An 18000-nucleotide genomic window follows, 5' to 3' on the forward strand; every position below is an offset into this window, starting at 1 on the left:
GGCTGCAGTGCAGTGGCACGATCTCGGCTCACTGTAACCTCCGCCTCCCGGGTTCAAGTGATTCTCCTGCCTCAGCCTCCGGAGTAGCTAGGACTACAGGTACCCACCATCACGCCCGGCTAATTCTTGTATTTTTAGTAGATATGGGGTTTCACCACATTGACCAGGCTGGTCTTGATCTCTTGACCTGGTGATCTGCCCGCCTTGGCCTCCCAAATGCCGGGATTACAGGCATGGGCCACAGCACCCAGCCAAGGCTCTGCCTCTTAAAAAAAAGAACGAAGAGCCCAGGCGCGGTGACTTATGCCTGCAGTCCCAGCACTCTGGGAGGGCGAGGCGGGCAGATCACAAGGTCAAGAGTTTGAGACCATGCTGGCCAACATGGTGAAACCCCGTCTTTACCAAAATACAAAAAATTAGCCAGGTGTGGTAGTGTGCACCTGTAGTCTCAGCTACTTGGAAGGCTGAGGCAGGAGAATCGCTTGAACCTGGGAGGTGGAAGTTGTAATGAGCTGATATCACGCCACGGCACCCCAGCCTGGCAACAGAGTGAGACTCTGTCTCAAAAAAAAAAAGAGAGACAGACAGGGGCTTACTCTGTCACACAAGCTGGAGTGCAGTGTCATGATTACAGCTTACTGCAGCCTTGAACCTCTGGGCTCTCAAGCAATCCTCCTGTGTCAGCCTCCCAAGTAGCTAGGATTACAGGCCCACGCCACCACACCTGGCTACTTTTACATTTTTTTGTAGAGACAGGGTCTTGCTGTGTTTTCCAGGCTGCTCTTGAACTCTTGGCCTCAAGCAATCCTCCCACCTCAGCCTCCCAATGTGTTAGAATTTCAGGTGTGAGTCACTGTACCCAGCACAAATCCAGATTTTTCTTCATCATGTTTAATTTTAATGCGGGTAGGGTGGGAAGTGAGGGCTGCTATCCAACTATAAATCAAATTAGAAGAAAAATTATTAACAGGTTTAAATTCTATTGGTATGTACACCAGACAGCAGTTGATCACCGGGACCGGAGAAAGGCTGATTTATAAATAGTATAGCAAATACTAGAATATTATGATTTTAAAGGCAAAAGTACCATTTTTAAAAAGAATTTGTTGGATGTGAATTTATCGTCAACATTTTTCCTCTTAAATATTACTTTGGTTGTGGTGAACTGGCTCTGGAAATTGACTCCTTTTTATTTTTTTTCTTTTTGAGACAGAGTCTCCCTCTGTCACCTAGACTGGAGTGCAATGGCGCAATCTCAGCTCACTGCAACCTTGGCCCCCCTAGTTCAAGCGATTCTCCTGCCTTAGCCTCCCAAGTAGCTGGGACTACAGGCGCACGCCATCAGGCCCGGCTAATTTTGACCCCTTTTTAATTATAAAATGCCAATGCTGGAAGCCTCTAGAGATGACCAAATCCAACTGTTTAAAAATTCTTCTGGCCGGGCCTGGTGGTTCACGCCTGTAATCCCTGCACTTTGGGAGGCTGAGGAGGGTGGATCACCTGAGGTCAGGAGTTCAAGACCAGCCTGACCAATATGGCAAAACCCCGTCTCTACTAAAAATACAAAAAATTAGCTGGGCATGGTGGCGGGCGCCTGTAATAATCCCAGCTACTTGGGAGGTTGAGGCAGAATTGCTTGAACTTGGGAGAGGCGGAGGTTGCAGTGAGCCGAGATCGCGCCACTGCACTTCAGCCTGGGCAAGTGAGACTCCATCTCAAAAAAAAAGAAATTCTTGGCCTCATAATCCTTTGTTTATATAAACTTGAAAACCCAGTATGTAAACACACAAGTACAGAACTGCACTGATTGACAGATACTAAATGGATCTAAATGGTACCAAGGATGACAGAAACATCCTCATTTTACAGATGGAGAAACTTGCCGGGTTGGTGCTTTCCTCCCATCAAACCTTACCACTTTATTGTAATTATTCCCGCACTCGCCTGCCTCAGTAGTACAAGCAGTCTGCCTACTACTTGCACGAACAACTAGGAGTTGGCCACGCAGTCCTATATTCGGTGCAGGCCTTCTCAGGCCTCACAGGGCGCTGAGGCCTTGTTGGCCCCTTGGTGATCAGAAGCTTCGTGCAACCCAAGAGCATCCCAAGACGCCTGACGGCTGACTTTCCTTCTCAGAACCTTAGTGACAGGGCGGCCAGTCCAGCCTGGGAACCGCAGGGCCCGAGCCCGACTCTCCGGAGACCCGGGATCCGCCGCAGAGCAAAGCGCACGGCAGGGCCGGGGGCGGGAGGAGGGCACGCGGCTCTAGTGTTTGACCTCCTCTGGCTCGCCCTGCTGATCTAAGTCCCGCGCCGGGTCCCCACCTCGCCGCAACCCGCGGAGACGCCGGGGAGCCGGGACCGCTCCCCACGCTCTGGACCCCAAACCCCGCCCGCATCCCGCAGCCCCGCCCCCTTACCCGCGTCAGAGCGCGCGGCGCCGAGGGCCTCGGCCGGCCCGCGCGTGGGTCCCGCCGCCGCCCCGAGGAGCAGCCAGGCGAGCGCCTGAACCGCCGCCACCCAAGCCGCCAGGACGCCGGAGGCCGGACGCCCGAGAGGGGCGCGCGGGGCCAGGTGCGGACGCAGGAAGGGGCCTGGCCGCCCGCAGCTCCTACCGCGCGCTGCCCCAGATTTACCGGCCGGGACAGAGGACTGGGTGCGCCCCTGGCTCCCGCAGTTCCCCTCGGCCTGTAGCCCCGGCCCCCAAAGGTCCCCGCCCCGCCGTTCCCCTCTCCGCCCACCCGGGGGCGGGCGAGGAGCTGCGCACGCGCGGGGATGCGCGCCCGGCCTGTTGCTGTGGAAACGGCTCGGCCAGCGCCCCCCGGAATCCCTGCACGCCTAGGTGGGAGCTGGTGGACCCTGCACCCGGCCGGCCGCACCTCCGCTTCCCGGTGTGTGAGGGTTCGGGCCTCCAGCCGGGGAGTTCACCCCTCGGGCTCGTCAGTAGGGCTGTGGCTGTGGCCTCTTCCTGCAGCGCCAGGCTCCGCCCGGCGTCGAAGTCGGCTTAGGTGCTTTCCGTGCACTGCGGTTGGGTGGAAAAACCCCCTCCTGGTTGGTTAGACGTTGGCCTGCAGAAGATGTCATTTCTGTATTTCTCTCAGGGTAAGAAAGCCAGCCTTGCACTAGTGGAGACGTGAGGAGGGAAAGAACCGTCTACCGTTTGGGGACATCCGTACCCTTAGGTGCCGTGGGGCTTCCTAACAAGATGGTGGGCAGTTACTGATCTCTGGAGAGAGTATTCGTGTCCAGGAAGAAGAATTGTATAAACGTGGCATCCTTCTTCCTGAACCGAGTGGAATCTGTAAGCAGGCCAAGAGAGCACAGGCGGCTTGGAGTGGAGTAGAGGGCTCTAGAGCTGGTGTCTCAAAGAGGAAATAGAATGTATGTCAAAAGATACTATCCAAAACTGAAAATAGCCGGGCAAGGTGGCTCACGCGTATAGTCCCAGCACTTTGAGAGAACCACCTGAGGTCAGGAGTTCGAGACCAGCCTGGCCAACATGGCGAAACCCCGTCGCTACTGAAAATACAAAAATTAGCTGGGCGTGGTGGCGGGCACCTGTAATTCCAGCTACTCGGGAGGCCGAGGCATGAGAGTCGCTTGAACCCGGGAGGCGGAGGTTGCAGTGAGCCGAGATCACGCCACTGCACTGCAACCTGGGCGACAGAGCGAGACTCTGTTTCAAAAAAATAAAAACTGAAAATGGTAGTATAAGCATGTTTCTTAAGAAATGGAGAGATAAATTTTGGAAGACATGCTTTTAAAAATTCAATCTGGCTCCGTATGAAGAGGAGTAGGGCCAAGGACTATAGTTTGTTGTTATAAGCCTTATAGAATTATTTTATATTCCAAATACATTACTTTAGCAAAAATTAAAGTTAAATTTTAAAAAGAAGAGTCTAGTAAAAAAAAAAAAACTACATTATTTGAGTACCAACTGCATACATCTTTGAGGAGTACAGCCATTGCTTCAGTGTGTGTAGTTTATATTGTGCCCAGTAGGTTCTAGTTTACTAACATCAAATTTTAGTTAGGTGAATTGGGAGTAGTATTCGTTGGGAAAAAAAAGGAAGAGAAGGAAAAGAAGGAGAAAATGGTGTGGGATCATTGCATCAGATTAGAGGTAGAGCACAGTAATTTTTTAAAGTTTTTTTTTTTTTAGAATAGGCGTATGACGCTTTGGAGAGGCTGTTGTGCAATGGCACCATCTCAACTCACTGCAGCCTCAAACTCCTGGGTTCAAGCGATTCTCCCACCTTGGCCTTTGGAATATCTGGGACTACAGGTGCATGCTGCCATGACTGGCCAATTTTTAAATGTTTTGTAGAGACATGGTCATGGTCTCACTGTGTTGCCCAGGCTGGTCTCAAACTCCTGGCCTCAAGGGATCTTCCCTCCTTGGCCTCCCAAAGTGTTGGAATTACAGGCCTGAGCCACCATGCCTGCCTCCATCTTTTTGAGATGGAATCTTGCTCTGTCACCCAGGCTGGAATGCAGTGGTACCGTCTCGGCTCACTGTGACCTCCACCTCCCAGGTTCAAGCGATTCTCCTGCCTCGGCCTCTCCAGTAGCTGGGATTACAGGCACCTGCCACTATGCCCAGCTAATTTTTGTATTTTCAATAGGGATGTGGTTTCACCATGTTGGCCAGGCTGGTCTCGAACTCCTGACCTCAAGTGATCTGCCCACCTCAGCCTCCCAAAATGCTGACTCCTGGGCTTATATGTGATTAATTTTCTAAGAGTAAAAATTCTCATGTCCAACAATAAGTGGTGAATAATATGATTATAGTACATCGGTAAAATACAACACTTAGCAGTCGTATAAAATGTTACATTGTAGTAAAACATTTAATGACAAAATAATAACCTATGTTGTTAAATTTGAACTTCAGGAAATAGCTTGTATGATATGGTATGTGTGAAACATACTATAAACTATATGCCTAGAAAAAAGACTGGACATTTGGGAGGCCGAGACGGGCGGATCACGAGGTCAGGAGATCGAGACCATCCTGGCTAACACAGTGAAACCCCGTCTCTACTAAAAAATACAAAAAACTAGCCGGGCGTGGTGGCGGGCGCCTGTAGTCCCAGCTACTCGGGAGGCTGAGGCCGGAGAATGGCGTAAACCCGGGAGGGGGAGCTTGCAGTGAGCTGAGATCTGGCCACTGCACTCCAGCCTGGGCGACAGAGCAAGACTCCGTCTCAAAAAAAAAAAAAAAAAAAAAAAAAAAGAAAAAAGACTGGACACAATTAAGGGTGATTATTTTCTGTATGTTTCCCTCTCCTTTGCCCCCAGTATCCTACAATGAAGGTGTATAATCACTGCTAAGTATTTTATTAAAAGTATGTTCCTAATAGTGATTATTCAGCAGAACTGAGTTCACGAAGATATCATCACCCTATGCCACTTTACCTCAATGTTTCTTTTCTTTTTTTTTTTAACCTCAATGTTTCTTAACATTTACAAATCTTTTTGAGAATGTCATAGAAACATCTAAAGCAGTGCTTAGGATTAAGTATATTATTTGGGCATTGAGGGTGGGGAAAGGAAGAGAGAGTAGTAAGTATTCATCTACTAATAGCTGTGCTTCTTGTAGCTAGAAGAATATCATATAGTGAGACACACAGGCCAAAATAAAAGCCGTGCAGACATTACTGACTTGTATATGAAGAAGCTGATTCTGCATCAGCTTTTTGATCAGGCTTCTAGACTGTAAATGCTTACGAAAATGTACAGGTACCATCATTTTAATTCATAGCATTAAACAATGTATGGAACGCCTACTACTTCCCAGGTATTATGCTGAGATATTGTGGTGAAAAATGAATATGCCCCCCACCCTCACATACCATATTGACTAGAAGGGAAGATAGATGATTAAATAAATAATAACGAAAAACTCTAGTAAAATAATTGGGAAAGTACAAAGGAGACAGCTCTGGACTAGTGAACCTCTCAGGACAAAATGATTAAGGTTAAAAAAACTCATTGATACCGAGGATGCTTGACATGCCCTTTTTTAATTGATAAATAGTAAAGACCAGCTACTGGACTGACTTAGGGGTTCATATTCAGTCTTCGGTAAGAGTGCAGTACGCTAAGAGGTTCAAACTGGATTGCATCCCCAGATTCACATAGGAACAAGTCTATATCCTTGAGAAAACCAGAGAGCCTTAGGGATCCAACAGATTGAAACTAACCAAACTGAACCTTCAGGGCAGCTCTCAAAATAACTGACCTTTGTGGTCGCTTCAGCACACATACACCACAATTGGGATGATACAGAGAGGATTAGCATGGCCCCTGCGCGAGGATGACACACAAATTCATGAAGCATTCCACATTTTAATTTTTAAAAAATATTGAGCTGGCCGGGTGCGGTGGCTCAAGCCTGTAATCCCAGCACTTTGGGAGGCCGAGACGGGCGGATCACGAGGTCAGGAGATCGAGACCATCCTGGCTAACATGGTGAAACCCCATCTCTACTAAAAAAATACAAAAAAAAAAAAAAAACTAGCCGGGCGAGGTGGTGGGTGCCTGTAGTCCCAGCTACTCAGGAGGCTGAGGCAGGAGAATGGCGTAAACCCGGGAGGCGGAGCTTGCAGTGAGCTGAGATCCGGCCACTGCACTCCAGCCCAGGTCACAGAGCGAGACTCCGTCTCAAAAAAAAAAAAAAAATATTGAGCTTCACAGGCTGAGCATGTGTGGCCAGAGCTGGACTAGAACCAGATCTTCTGGGGCAAAGGGGTGAGGGGAATGAATGACATTTATCCAACACCTAGTTGTTTTTTCCCTGTAGCAGGAAGTCATTATGCAACTTACACATTTTCATCAGATTTCCTCTGACTTACCCTGACATGTACCTGGGAATGATGTGCACTGCCAAGAAATGTGGGATTAGGTTTCAGCCTCCAGCTATTGTCTTAATCTATGAGAGTGAAACCAAGGGGAAAATTCGCCAGCGCATTATGCCAGTTCGAAACTTTTCAAAGTTTTCAGGTAACTTATGTCTTATCTTGCCTCCTGTCTTAAATATTCTCTAAATACAGGTTCACATCATGACTCTGTCAGGGACTGGATGTGTGACACTGGATGAATTACTTACTGTCAATGAGTTTCAGTTTCCTAATCTATAAAAGGGAATTGTTTTTTTTTTTCCAGTTTGATAATTAATAATCTTTTTGGGATTGCTGCCTAGGTTAAATGATATAGCATTATGCAATAATATTAATTCCCTTCTCTCCTTCCAAATGTTTTTTATTTGTAGTCTTAATATTTTATTTTATTTTATTTTTTAAATTTTATTATTATTATTTTTTTGAGACAGAGTCTCGCTCTGTTGCCCAGGCTGGAGTGCAGTGGCCGGATCTCAGCTCACTGCAAGCTCCGCCTCCCGGGTTTACGCCATTCTCCTGCCTCAGCCTCCTGAGTAGCTGGGACTACAGGCGCCCGCTACCACACCCGGTTAGTTCTTTGTATTTTTTAGTAGAGATGGGATTTTCACCGGGTTAGCCAGAATGGTCTCGATCTCCTGACCTCGTGATCCGCCCGACTCGGCCTCCCAAAGTGCTGGGATTACAGGCTTGAGCCACCGCGCCCGGCCTTAATATTTTATTAATACCACTACTGCTATCTAAAAGCTATAATATCACTTTTCTTCTCAGACATATTCTTCAGTTGAAAGTGTTTAATATCTCTACAAAGTGATTTTTAAGTTAAAGAAGTCAAAACTATATCTCTCCTTCTCCCACCACACTGAAAGCTCAATATAAAAGAATAGTTCTACAAAATAATTCATTTCAATCAAGCCATGTAGCTACTTGACTATAATGGAGATAATGCTTTCAGGGTTCAGAGTTTTTGTTCTCTTTTGGCTGTTGCAGGAGTTTGTGGCGTATATGATGTATGTGGTATATAGTTTTCTTCTCTCTCCCAGATTGCACCAGAGCTGCTGAACAATTAAAGAATAATCCACGACACAAGAGTTACCTAGAACAAGTATCCCTGAGGCAGCTAGAGAAGCTATTCAGTTTTTTACGAGGTTACTTGTCAGGGCAGAGTTTGGCAGAAACAATGGAACAAACTCGAAGGGAAACCATTGATCCTGAGGAAGACCTGAACAAACTGGATGACAAGGAGCTCGCCAAAAGGAAGAGCATCATGGATGAACTTTTTGAGAAAAATCAGAAGAAGAAGGATGATCCAAATTTTGTTTATGACATTGAGGTTGAATTCCCACAGGACGATCAACTGCAGTCCTGTGGCTGGGACACGGAGTCAGCTGATGAGTTCTGATACCAACCACCCAAAACCTGCATTGGGCCAACAGAACATCCGGGTTTATTACCAGACTGGTTCTGGAAAAAGCTTTAAAGAATACTAAATATATATGTGGGGTTATAGGGGATTGACCATGTTACTTTTCAAAACCAGGACATTTAAAGCATCTACTAGGTACGTGCAGGAGGAATGTGTGAAAAACAGAATAAAGGAATCTGCCTTTAAGGAGCTTACAATCAGCCGGGCGCGGTGGCTCAAGCCTGTAATCCCAGCACTTTGGGAGGCTGAGACGGGCGGATCACGAGGTCAGGAGATCGAGACCATCCTGGCTAACACAGTGAAACCCCGTCTCTACTAAAAATACAAAAACTAGCCGGGCGAGGCGGCGGGCGCCTGTAGTCCCAGCTACTCGGGAGGCTGAGGCAGGAGAATGGCGTAAACCCGGGAGGCGGAGCTTGCAGTGAGCTGAGATCCGGCCACTGCACTCCAGTCTGGGCAACAGAGCGAGACTCCGCCTCAAAAAAAAAAAAAAAAAAAAGGAGCTTACAATCATGCCGGGTGCAGTGGCTCACACCTGTAATCCCAGCACTTTGGGAGGCCGAGGCGAGTGGATCACCTGAGGTCAGGAGTTCGAGACCAGCCTGGCCGACATGGTGAAACCTCGCCTCTACTAAAAATACAAAAATTAGCTGGGCGTGGTGGCGGGTGCCTGTAATCCCAGCTACTCGGGAGGCTGAGGCAGGAGAATCGCTTGAACCCGGAAGGTGGAGGTTGCAGTAAACCGAGATCGCACCCCTGCACTCCAGCCTGGGCGACAAGCAAACTCCGTCTCAAAACAAACAAACAAAAAAAAAGCTTACAATCTAACTGGAAGATGTCAAAACCTGTGAAAAACTAATTAGCAGTATTAAGCAACAAAAACATTAGAGCCAAATGCATGATAAAGGCTAAAGAAGGCCAGAGCGTGTATTACTGTAGAGTAGAACAGTAAGGGAAGGCTTTGTCCTTTAGTAAAGAGATAGGAGTTGGCCTGGCCCTTGACATAGTAGTGTTTAGGTATATGCTTGTGTGGATTCCTAATAAGAGCGACTGAAAAGAAGGAGAGGGGAAGTAGTAAAGGGACAAGAAACAAATTTTTTTTTGAGGAACGATAAAGCAAATTATAGTTTGACAAGATTGGGGGGCATATATGGTTACCAGGGCATTACCTCATATGTGTTATATCTTTATACGTATTTATCTCTGGAAAAGCATGCCCTGCAGAATTCCCTACGGCTGCAAGCAGATGTCACTGGATGGACAGAGGGGAGTTCTGTCCCTCCGGTATCAGGAAATTATATATTAAAGACATTGTGAAACGCTGAACCTCTTCCCTTAAATAATAGGTTTGTTTGTAAAATGGGAAATCCACCCATAATAAATGAACAATAGGCACGGCCAGTTTAGGTCTGTTCATGACTGGATCTGCAAGAGAGCATCTTCGCTTAACAACAGCGTCTGTGATTTGATACGTTTATCCTTATTACAGTATTGTAGAATTGGTAGAAATTCTGTTTCCTACAAGGAAACTGATGTTGATTAAATAAAACTGAAAATAATTACTCACGGTTTCTGCCTGTTCACTTCTACTCTCCTTACCATTAAGCGCTTCATTAAAAGGGAGCTCATTCTTGTGATATCACCAGAGTTTTGAAATAGTCAGATCTCATACATACAGTAGCCAAAGGGAGCCAAATAATTTTCTGAATTAGAGATTTTTCCATATCTACATAGTATTCCTTTATTCTATTGTATAGATATAGGTAGTTTATTTTTTATTTGAGACAGGGTCTCACTCTGTCACCCAGGCTGGAGTGCAGTGGCATGATCACGGCTCACCACAGCTTCAACCTCCTGGGCTCAGGTGAGTCTCCCCCCTCAGCCTCCCAAGTAGCTGAGAGTACAGGTGCCTGTCACCACACCTGGCTAATTTTTGTATTTTTTGTAGAGACAAGGTTTCACCATGTTGCCCAGGCTGGTCTCGAGCTCCTGGGCTCAAGTGATCTGCCTCAGCCTACCAAAGTGCTAGGATTACAGACGAGCCACTGCGCCTGGCTGTAGGTAACTTATTTTAAAATTTGTCCTTGGGTTGCTGGGCGCGGTGGCTGACGCCTGTCATCCCAGGACTTTGGGAGGCCGAGGCAGGCGGATCACCTGAGGTCAGGAGTTTGAGACCAGCCTGACCCACATGGAGAAACCCCATCTCTACTAAAAATACAAAATTAGCCGGTGTGGTGGTGCACGCCTGTAATCCCAGCTACTCAGGAGGCTGAGGCAGGAGAATCACTTGAACCTGGAGGTGGAGGTTGCGGTGAGCCGAGGTCACACCATTTCACTCCATCCTGAGCAACAAGAGTGAGATCCCGTCCCCCCCACCCCCAAAAAAATTGTCCTCTGGTGGTTTTCTCCTTTCATGACTATAAACAGTGCCACAGGAAACAACCTTGTACATTCTCTATTTTGCACATATGCAAGGATATCTATTAGATAAATGCCTGAAGGGGAATCACTAAGTATGTGCATTCTAAGTTTTAATAGATACTAAGTTGTCTTCAATAGACGTTCATTCATTCATTCATTATTTGTAGATAATGAGCACCTACTACATTCTAAACCTGTACTGTTCTGGAGTTTGGGTTACAGCAGTATATACAACAAAGTCCTGGGTTTACAGTTGGGGAGCAGAGACATAAATGCATAGAATAGTGTCGTCAGATGATAAGTGCTCAAAAGAAAACAGGGTGAAAAGGAGAATGATAGAGGGGATGGGAGCCACTGTTCTAGATCACGTGATGAGCAAAGGCCTGAAGGAGGTAGGGGAAAATTGGTATGCATTTCAGGATTAGCAGGGAAAGGTAAGTGCTCTAGCCCTGGGGCTGGAGTGTGCCTTGCATATTTGAGGAGGAGCAGGAGGCCAATGTGGCTAATACAAATTGTGCAAGAGAAAAAATGGTAGATGAGGTTGGAGTGCGTTTTACCAATGCATAGTACGTACCATGAAGGTTGTACCAACTTAAACTATCAGCAATACATTTGAGTATCCCCATTTCCCCCATATACTCATCAATGGAGAATGTTACAAACTTTTTGAGTTTTGTCAATTTTGTAATATAAAAGTGGTATCTCATAGTTTTGATTTGCATTTCTCTTATTTTGAGGGGGTCTGAGTATCATACATTTAAGAGCCCTTTTTTTTATTTAAAGACTGAGTCTCTGTCGCCAGGCTGGAGTGCAGTGGCATGATCTCAGCTCACTGCAACCTCCACCCCCTGGATTCAAGCAATTCTCCCACCTCAGCTGCCTGAGTAGCTGGGACTACAGGCATACACCACCATGCCAGGCTAATTTTTGTATTTTTAGTAGAGACGGGGCTTCACCATGTTGGTTGGCCAGGATGGTCTGGATCTCTCGACCTCGTGATCTGCCCGCCTTGGACTCCCAAATTGCTGGGATTACAGGCGTGAGCCACCGCACACGGCCAAGAGCCATTTTTTATTAAATAACTTAAGTCCTTTGTTCATTTTTTTGTTGGGTTGCTGGTCTTTTCCTTACAGGTTTATTAAAGTTGTTTATTAAGGAAATTAGTCCTTAGTCTATGATATAAGTTGCAAATATTTCTACCTCGTCATTTTAAAAAGTTTGATATTTTTTCCAGGTAGAATGTTTTAATGTAAAATTTATGAATATTTTTCTCTACACATCTGTACCTTTTGTCATATGTTGAAAAACATTCCCCCAGGCCGGGCGCGGTGGCTCAAGCCTGTAATCCCAGCACTTTGGGAGGCCGAGACGGGCGGATCACGAGGTCAGGAGATCGAGGCCATCCTGGCTAATACGGTGAACCCTGTCTCTACTTAAAAATACAAAAAAAAAAAAAACTAGCCGGGCGACGAGGCGGGCGCCTGTAGTCCCAGCTACTCGGGAGGCTGAGGCAGGAGAATGGCGTGAACCCGGGAGGCGGAGCTTGCAGTGAGCTGAGATCCGGCCACTGCACTCCAGCCTGGGCGACAGAGCAAGACTCCGTCTCAAAAAAAAAAAAAAAAAAAAACATTCCCCCACAAGATTTTTTTTTCTTTTTTCTTTTTTTTGAGCTGGAATCTCACTCTGTTGCCCAGGCTGGAGTGTAGTGACACGATCTTGGCTCACTGCAAGCTCTACTCCCAGGTTCAAGCGATTCTCCTGCCTCAGCCTCTCCAGTAGCTGGGACTACAGGCACCGCCACCACGTCTGTATTTTTGGTAGAGACGAGGTTTCGCCATGTTGGCCAGGCTGGTGTCAAACTCCTGACCTCAGGTGATTCACCCGCCTCGGCCTGGGCCTCCCAAAGGGCAGCCACCGCGCCCTGTCAAGATTATTGATTTGAAATGTCATCTTTCTCATATACTAAATTCCCATATGTATCAAATAGTTACCTTTTAATGATGTTATTATCATCTGCAGCACACTTCGCAATTTGTGTTTTTTTTTTTCTTTTTGAGACGAGTCTCGCTCTGTCGCCCAGGCTGCAGTGCAGTGGCCGGATCTCAGCTCACTGCAAGCTCCGCCTCCCGGGTTTACGCCATTCTCCTGCCTCAGCCTCCCGAGTAGCTGGGACTACAGGCGCCCGCCACCTCGCCCGGCTAGTTTTTTGTATTTTTAGTAGAGACGGGGTTTCACTGTGTTCGCCAGGATGGTCTCGATCTCCTGACCTCGTGATCCGCCCGTCTCGGCCTCCCAAAGTGCTGGGATTACAGGCTTGAGCCACCGCGCCCGGCCGAAATATTTTTTTTTAAGGCAGCTCTATAGAGACAGAAAGAAGATGATGGCTGCCTGGGGCTGAGGATGGGAATTGATTATGGCTGCCTGGGGCTGAGGATGGGAATTCATTATGGCTGCCTGCGGCTGAGGATGGGAATTGATTATGGCTGCCTGGGGCTGAGGATGGAATTGATTAGGCTGCCTGCGGCTGAGGATGGGAATTGATTATGGCTGCCTGGGGCTGAGGATGGGAATTGATTATGGCTGCCTGCGGCTGAGGATGGGAATTGATTATGGCTGCTTGGGGCTGAGGATGGGAATTGATTATGGCTGCCTGGGGCTGAGGATGGGAATTGATTATGGCTGCCTGCGGCTGAGGATGGGAATTGATTATGGCTGCCTGGGGCTGAGGATGGGAACTGCAGGTGGGGATGGGAGATATTTTGGGAGTTGATGCAAACACTTTAAAACTGGATTGTATCTTGTTTTCACAATTCTATAAATTAACTGTAATTGATTTGTGCACTTAAAAACAGGTAAATGTTATGGCATATGTTGAGCTATATAAATTATGTCTCGATAAAGCTGTTAAAAAATAGGAAACAAATGTCTGCAGACCGTTGTTTTAAGACTGAGCAAGGGGGACCAAATATACATGTAAAACTTCCCTGCGCCCACACAAAGGTGGAGGTCGAAAAAGGCTGGAGAAGAGACAGAATAAATGCATTTATTCAGTAAACACTTTTGAGTATTTACTCTGTGGAAACTCCCCAGGATGTCTGGAAACAAACAGCTTTCAAGGAGAAGGAAGAACAAGACAAAAGACTTACATAGTTATGGTCAGGTCAGTTTATGATGCGAAGAGCTGGTTGAGGTTAAACGATTTCTGTTTTCCCCTAAATGGTGCAAGCAGAGCCATGGGATTAGAGCGAGATGGGAAGAAGCATAGGAGAGAGGGAGTAGTTAGGGTGAAAAGAGCAGGTGAGCAGAGGACCTTTTTTCAGATGGAAGGCTAAGGTTGGATATGTTCAACATAGATGGAGAAAGTATATTCTGGGGGTGTGAAACAAAAATGGATAATCCAGGAGTTACAATTTGTTTTTGTTTTTGTTTTTTTTGAGATGGAGTCTCACTCTGTCACCCAGGCTGGAGTGCAGTGGCCGGATCTCAGCTCACTGCAAGCTCTGCCTCCCGGGTTTATGCCATTCTCCTGCCTCAGCCTCCCGAGTAGCTGGGACTACAGGCGCCTGCCACCTCGCCCAGCTAGTTTTTTGTATTTTTTAGTAGAGATGGGGTTTCATCATGTTAGCCAGGATGGTCTCGATCTCCTGACCTCGTGATCCGCCCGTCTCGGCCTCCCAAAGTGCTGGGATTACAGGCTTGAGCCACCGCGCCCGGCCTTTTTTTTTTTTTTTTTTTTTTGAGATAGAATCTAACTTTGTCGCCCAGGCTGGAGTACAGTGGTGAGATCTTGGCTCATTGCAACCACCACCTCCCAGGTTCAGTGATTCTCCTGCCTCAGCCTCCCAAGTAGCTGGGATTGATTACAGGCACCCGCCGACATGCCTGGCTAATTTTTGTGTTTTAGTAGAGATGTGGTTTCACCATGTTGGTCAGGCTGGTATCGAACTCCTAACCTCAGGTGATTTGCCTGCCTGGGCCTCCCAAAGTGCTGGGATTCCAGGCATGAGCCACCGCACCCAGCTAATTCTGTATTTTTAATAGAGACGTGGTTTCACCATGCTAGTCAGGCTGATCTCAAACTCCTGACCTTGTGATCCGCCCACCTCGGCCTCCCAAAGTGCTGGGATTCCGGGCGTGAGCCACTGCACCTGGCCAGGACGTACAAATTAAAAAGAATCTCCCCCATCCTCACCATCTCCCCTGAAAAAACAACCGACAAACTAACAAAAGAACCCATGGTCAAATTTACAAGAGACTGTTAATGGTTAAATTAGTGACCTTCAAGCTCAAAAGTGTTTATAAAGTCTTCCTCTCAATGGTCCACCATTTCACACTATAGCAGATACTGCTGATTACCTACTCAGCATCCTTAATCTCCTTTATTACCTGCAGAAGTCCAATTTTGTTGTTCAAGTATAAGCCTCCCACACAAGTCTCAGATCCAGAGGCAAATCCTGACTGATCTAAACAAATCTGAGTATAGTATGCTCATGCCTGTAATCCCAGCACTTTGAGAAACCAAAGTGAGAGGACTGCTTGAGGCCTGGAGTTCAAGACCAGCCTGGGCAACATAGTGAGGGTGTCCCCCGTCCATCTCTACAGAAATTTTAAAAAATTAGCCAGGCATGGTAGTGCATACCTGTAGTTTCAACTATTTGGGAGGCTGGGGAAGGAGGAATTGCTTGAGCCAGGAGTTCAAGGCTGCAGTGAGCTATGATGATGCCACTGCACTCCAGCCTGGGTGACAGAATGACCCTGTCTCTAAAAGAAAGAATAGGCCGGGTGCGGTGGCTCAAGCCTATAATCCCAGCACTTTGGGAGGCTGAGGTGGGCAGATCACCTGAGGTTGGGAGTTCGAGACCAGCCTGGCCAACATGGAGAAACCCCGTCTCTACTAAAAATACAAAATTAGCCGGGTGTGGTGGCGGGTGCCTGTAATCCCAGATACTCAGGAGGCTGAGGCAGGAGAATCGCTTGAACCCGGGAGACTGAGGATGCAGTGAGCCAAGATCGTGCCATTGCACTCCAGCCTGGGTGACAAGAGTGAAACTCTGTCTCAAAAAAATAAAGAAAGAAAGAATAAAATTTAAAAATGAATCATAAAGAAATACCAGTGATCCCATTCCATTGTCTATGATTTGTTCAGAGATGGGCCCATTACCTGGTTCTGACCAATGAGATGTGAAAGCGTCTATAAGGACTTGTGAGAAAGATGTTCTAAATTTCTTCTCTGCCTTCTGGCTGAGATCAGTGGTAGAAAGGTGTTCTATATTTGTGGGAGAAAAGAAAAGGCCCCTCTTCTTCTCTAGACGTGATTGTGTCTCAATGTGGTATCAGGAAATACTGTGGTCGTTTTGTTGCCAGCTGAGGATGACAGTCATTATTAATGATGGCAGAACAAAGAGAATCACAGAAAGAAGGATACAGAACCCTGATACACTGCACATGGAGGCTGCCCTACCTTGTAATATAAAATAACAAATTTCCCATTTGATTGATTGATTGATTGATTGATTGACTGAGATGGAGTCTTGCTCTGTCGCCCAGGCTGGAGTGCAGTAGTACGATCTCAGCTCACTGCAACCTCCGCCTCCCAGGTTCAAGCAATTCTCCTGCCTCAGCCTCCCGAGTAGCTGGGATTATAGGCGCCCACCGCCACGCCCGGAAATTTTTGTATTTTTAGTAGGGACGGGATTTCACCATGTTGGCCTGGTTGGTCTGGAACTCCTGACCTTGTGACCTGCCCACCTCGGCCTCCCAAAGTGCTGGGATTACAGGCGTGAGCCACTGCAACCAGTCAAATTTCACATTTTAAAATTTAGGCCAGACACAGTGGATCACACCTGTAATCCCAGCACTTTGGGAGGCCAAGGCAGGCGGATCACCTTAGGTCAAGACTTCGAGACCAGCTTGGCCAACATGGTGAAACCCCATCTCTACTAAAAATACAAAAATTGGCTGGGCATATTGCAGCATGCCTGTAGTCCCACCTACTCAGGAGGCTGAGGCAGGAGAATTGCTTGAACCTGGGAGGCGGAGGTCGTAGTGAGCCCAGATCGCACCATTGCACTCCAGCATGGAGACAGAGTAAGACTCCGTCCAAATAAATAAATTAATTAATTAATTTAATTAAATAAAAAACAATTCAAATTGGTATTTTTCTATTTCTTGCAGCAAAAAATTCCGTTAACAAGAGAATAAGCCTTTTCCATTAGGCTCTTCCATCTCTGGACACAATATGGACCAACTGTGTCTCAAGAATAGGCCCAGAGACCTCTGGGAAGAGATTGATACAGAGCAGAGCAGGCATAAGGGATTGAGGAAGGCCAGGAAACTGGCAAGGGCAGCGCAAAGCAGTGGACCTTGGAATCTAAAGCTGGATAGAGTCCTGTAGAGCCAGGAGGCAGTGAGTAAAATGATAGGGACTGACTCATTGCACCAGGACAGATTTAGCAAGTTGTGTCAGGTTTGCTTGGGAGAAAACAGATAAGGCAATTGGGTCAGAGAAGGGGAATGCTGAGTTAAGAGATCTCGGAAGTTTAGAAGCCCTGGTGCTAATGAGATCCGGCCTCTGCACGTTCCAAACCAAGAAAGATAGAGACAGAAGTACAGGAAATCAAGGAGTCTAAAGGAGCAACAGCTCAAATGTTGAAAGATCCTGGAAACATTGATGAGTGGCAAAAGGGAGAATAAAATCAGCCAGATCCTAATGTCACTTGGGTGGGTACAAAATGCTTACTATGGTTTTGGCAACTGCACCAACAATTTGAAGAAGAAAATATAAAAAGATGGAATTATAGTAGATGTTTAGGAAAAAGGAAAGAAAAAGTACAGAGGAGAGAAGTGATAAAAGATTAGGAAGGTGAGGCGGGGCGCGGTGGCTCACGCCTGTAATCCCAGCACTTTGGGAGGCCGAGGCGAGGGGATCACCTGAGGTCAGGAGACCAGCCTGACCACCATGGAGAAACCCCATCTCTACCAAAAATACAAAAAATTAGCTGGTTAGGATGGTCTTGATATCTTGACCGCGTGATCTGCCCTCCTCGGCCTCCCAAAGTGCTGGGATTACCGGCATGAGCTACCGCGCCCAGCCTGACTCAAAACTTTTAATCTCTTCCCTTACTTTTCCTTTTTTCTCCCCACCTTGAAATTAGAGTTGTCAACTAGTAACAAAAGAAGTTTCGAGAGATTTACATTTTATGTTTTGCATGTCCACTGTTTAATTTGAGAAGGACTAACACACTCCAAAACAGGG

The 18000-nt window shown here is 46.9% G+C and overlaps 2 protein-coding genes and 1 non-coding gene across 4 annotated transcripts in view; 2 read left to right on the forward strand and 1 right to left on the reverse strand.

Moving 5' to 3' along the window:
* The window catches only part of PIGX (phosphatidylinositol glycan anchor biosynthesis class X), a gene marked incomplete at its 5' end in the record, with an annotated part of 26187 nt that extends 23350 nt beyond the window's left edge, over window positions 1–2837 (reverse strand). Inside the window, one exon of the mRNA XM_033202508.1 lies at window positions 2420–2837. Coding sequence (XP_033058399.1) covers window positions 2420–2837 — 418 coding nt within the window. The remainder of the gene's footprint in view (window positions 1–2419) is intronic.
* Window positions 2749–8823, forward strand: CEP19 (centrosomal protein 19). 2 transcript variants are annotated; one of them, XM_033213166.1, is made up of 3 exons: window positions 2749–3101; window positions 6805–7004; window positions 7942–8823. In XM_033213166.1, exons 2-3 carry the CDS (start codon window positions 6863–6865, stop codon window positions 8298–8300), a joined length of 501 nt encoding a protein of 166 aa, XP_033069057.1. In that variant the 5' UTR covers window positions 2749–3101; window positions 6805–6862; the 3' UTR covers window positions 8301–8823. The 2 variants fall into 2 exon arrangements, with proteins under 2 accessions (XP_033069057.1, XP_033069056.1); XM_033213165.1 differs by having other exon boundaries at window positions 2767–3132; window positions 7942–8478.
* LOC117084585 lies at window positions 6248–6353 on the forward strand. Its single transcript, XR_004437517.1, has one exon. It is a non-coding gene; the product is annotated as a U6 spliceosomal RNA (small nuclear RNA).
* Window positions 8824–18000: the final 9177 nt, after the last annotated feature.

The sequence above is a fragment of the Trachypithecus francoisi genome, unplaced genomic scaffold (assembly GCF_009764315.1).
Source record: "Trachypithecus francoisi isolate TF-2019V2 unplaced genomic scaffold, Tfra_2.0 Lachesis_group0, whole genome shotgun sequence".
Taxonomy (NCBI): Eukaryota; Metazoa; Chordata; class Mammalia; order Primates; family Cercopithecidae; genus Trachypithecus; species Trachypithecus francoisi.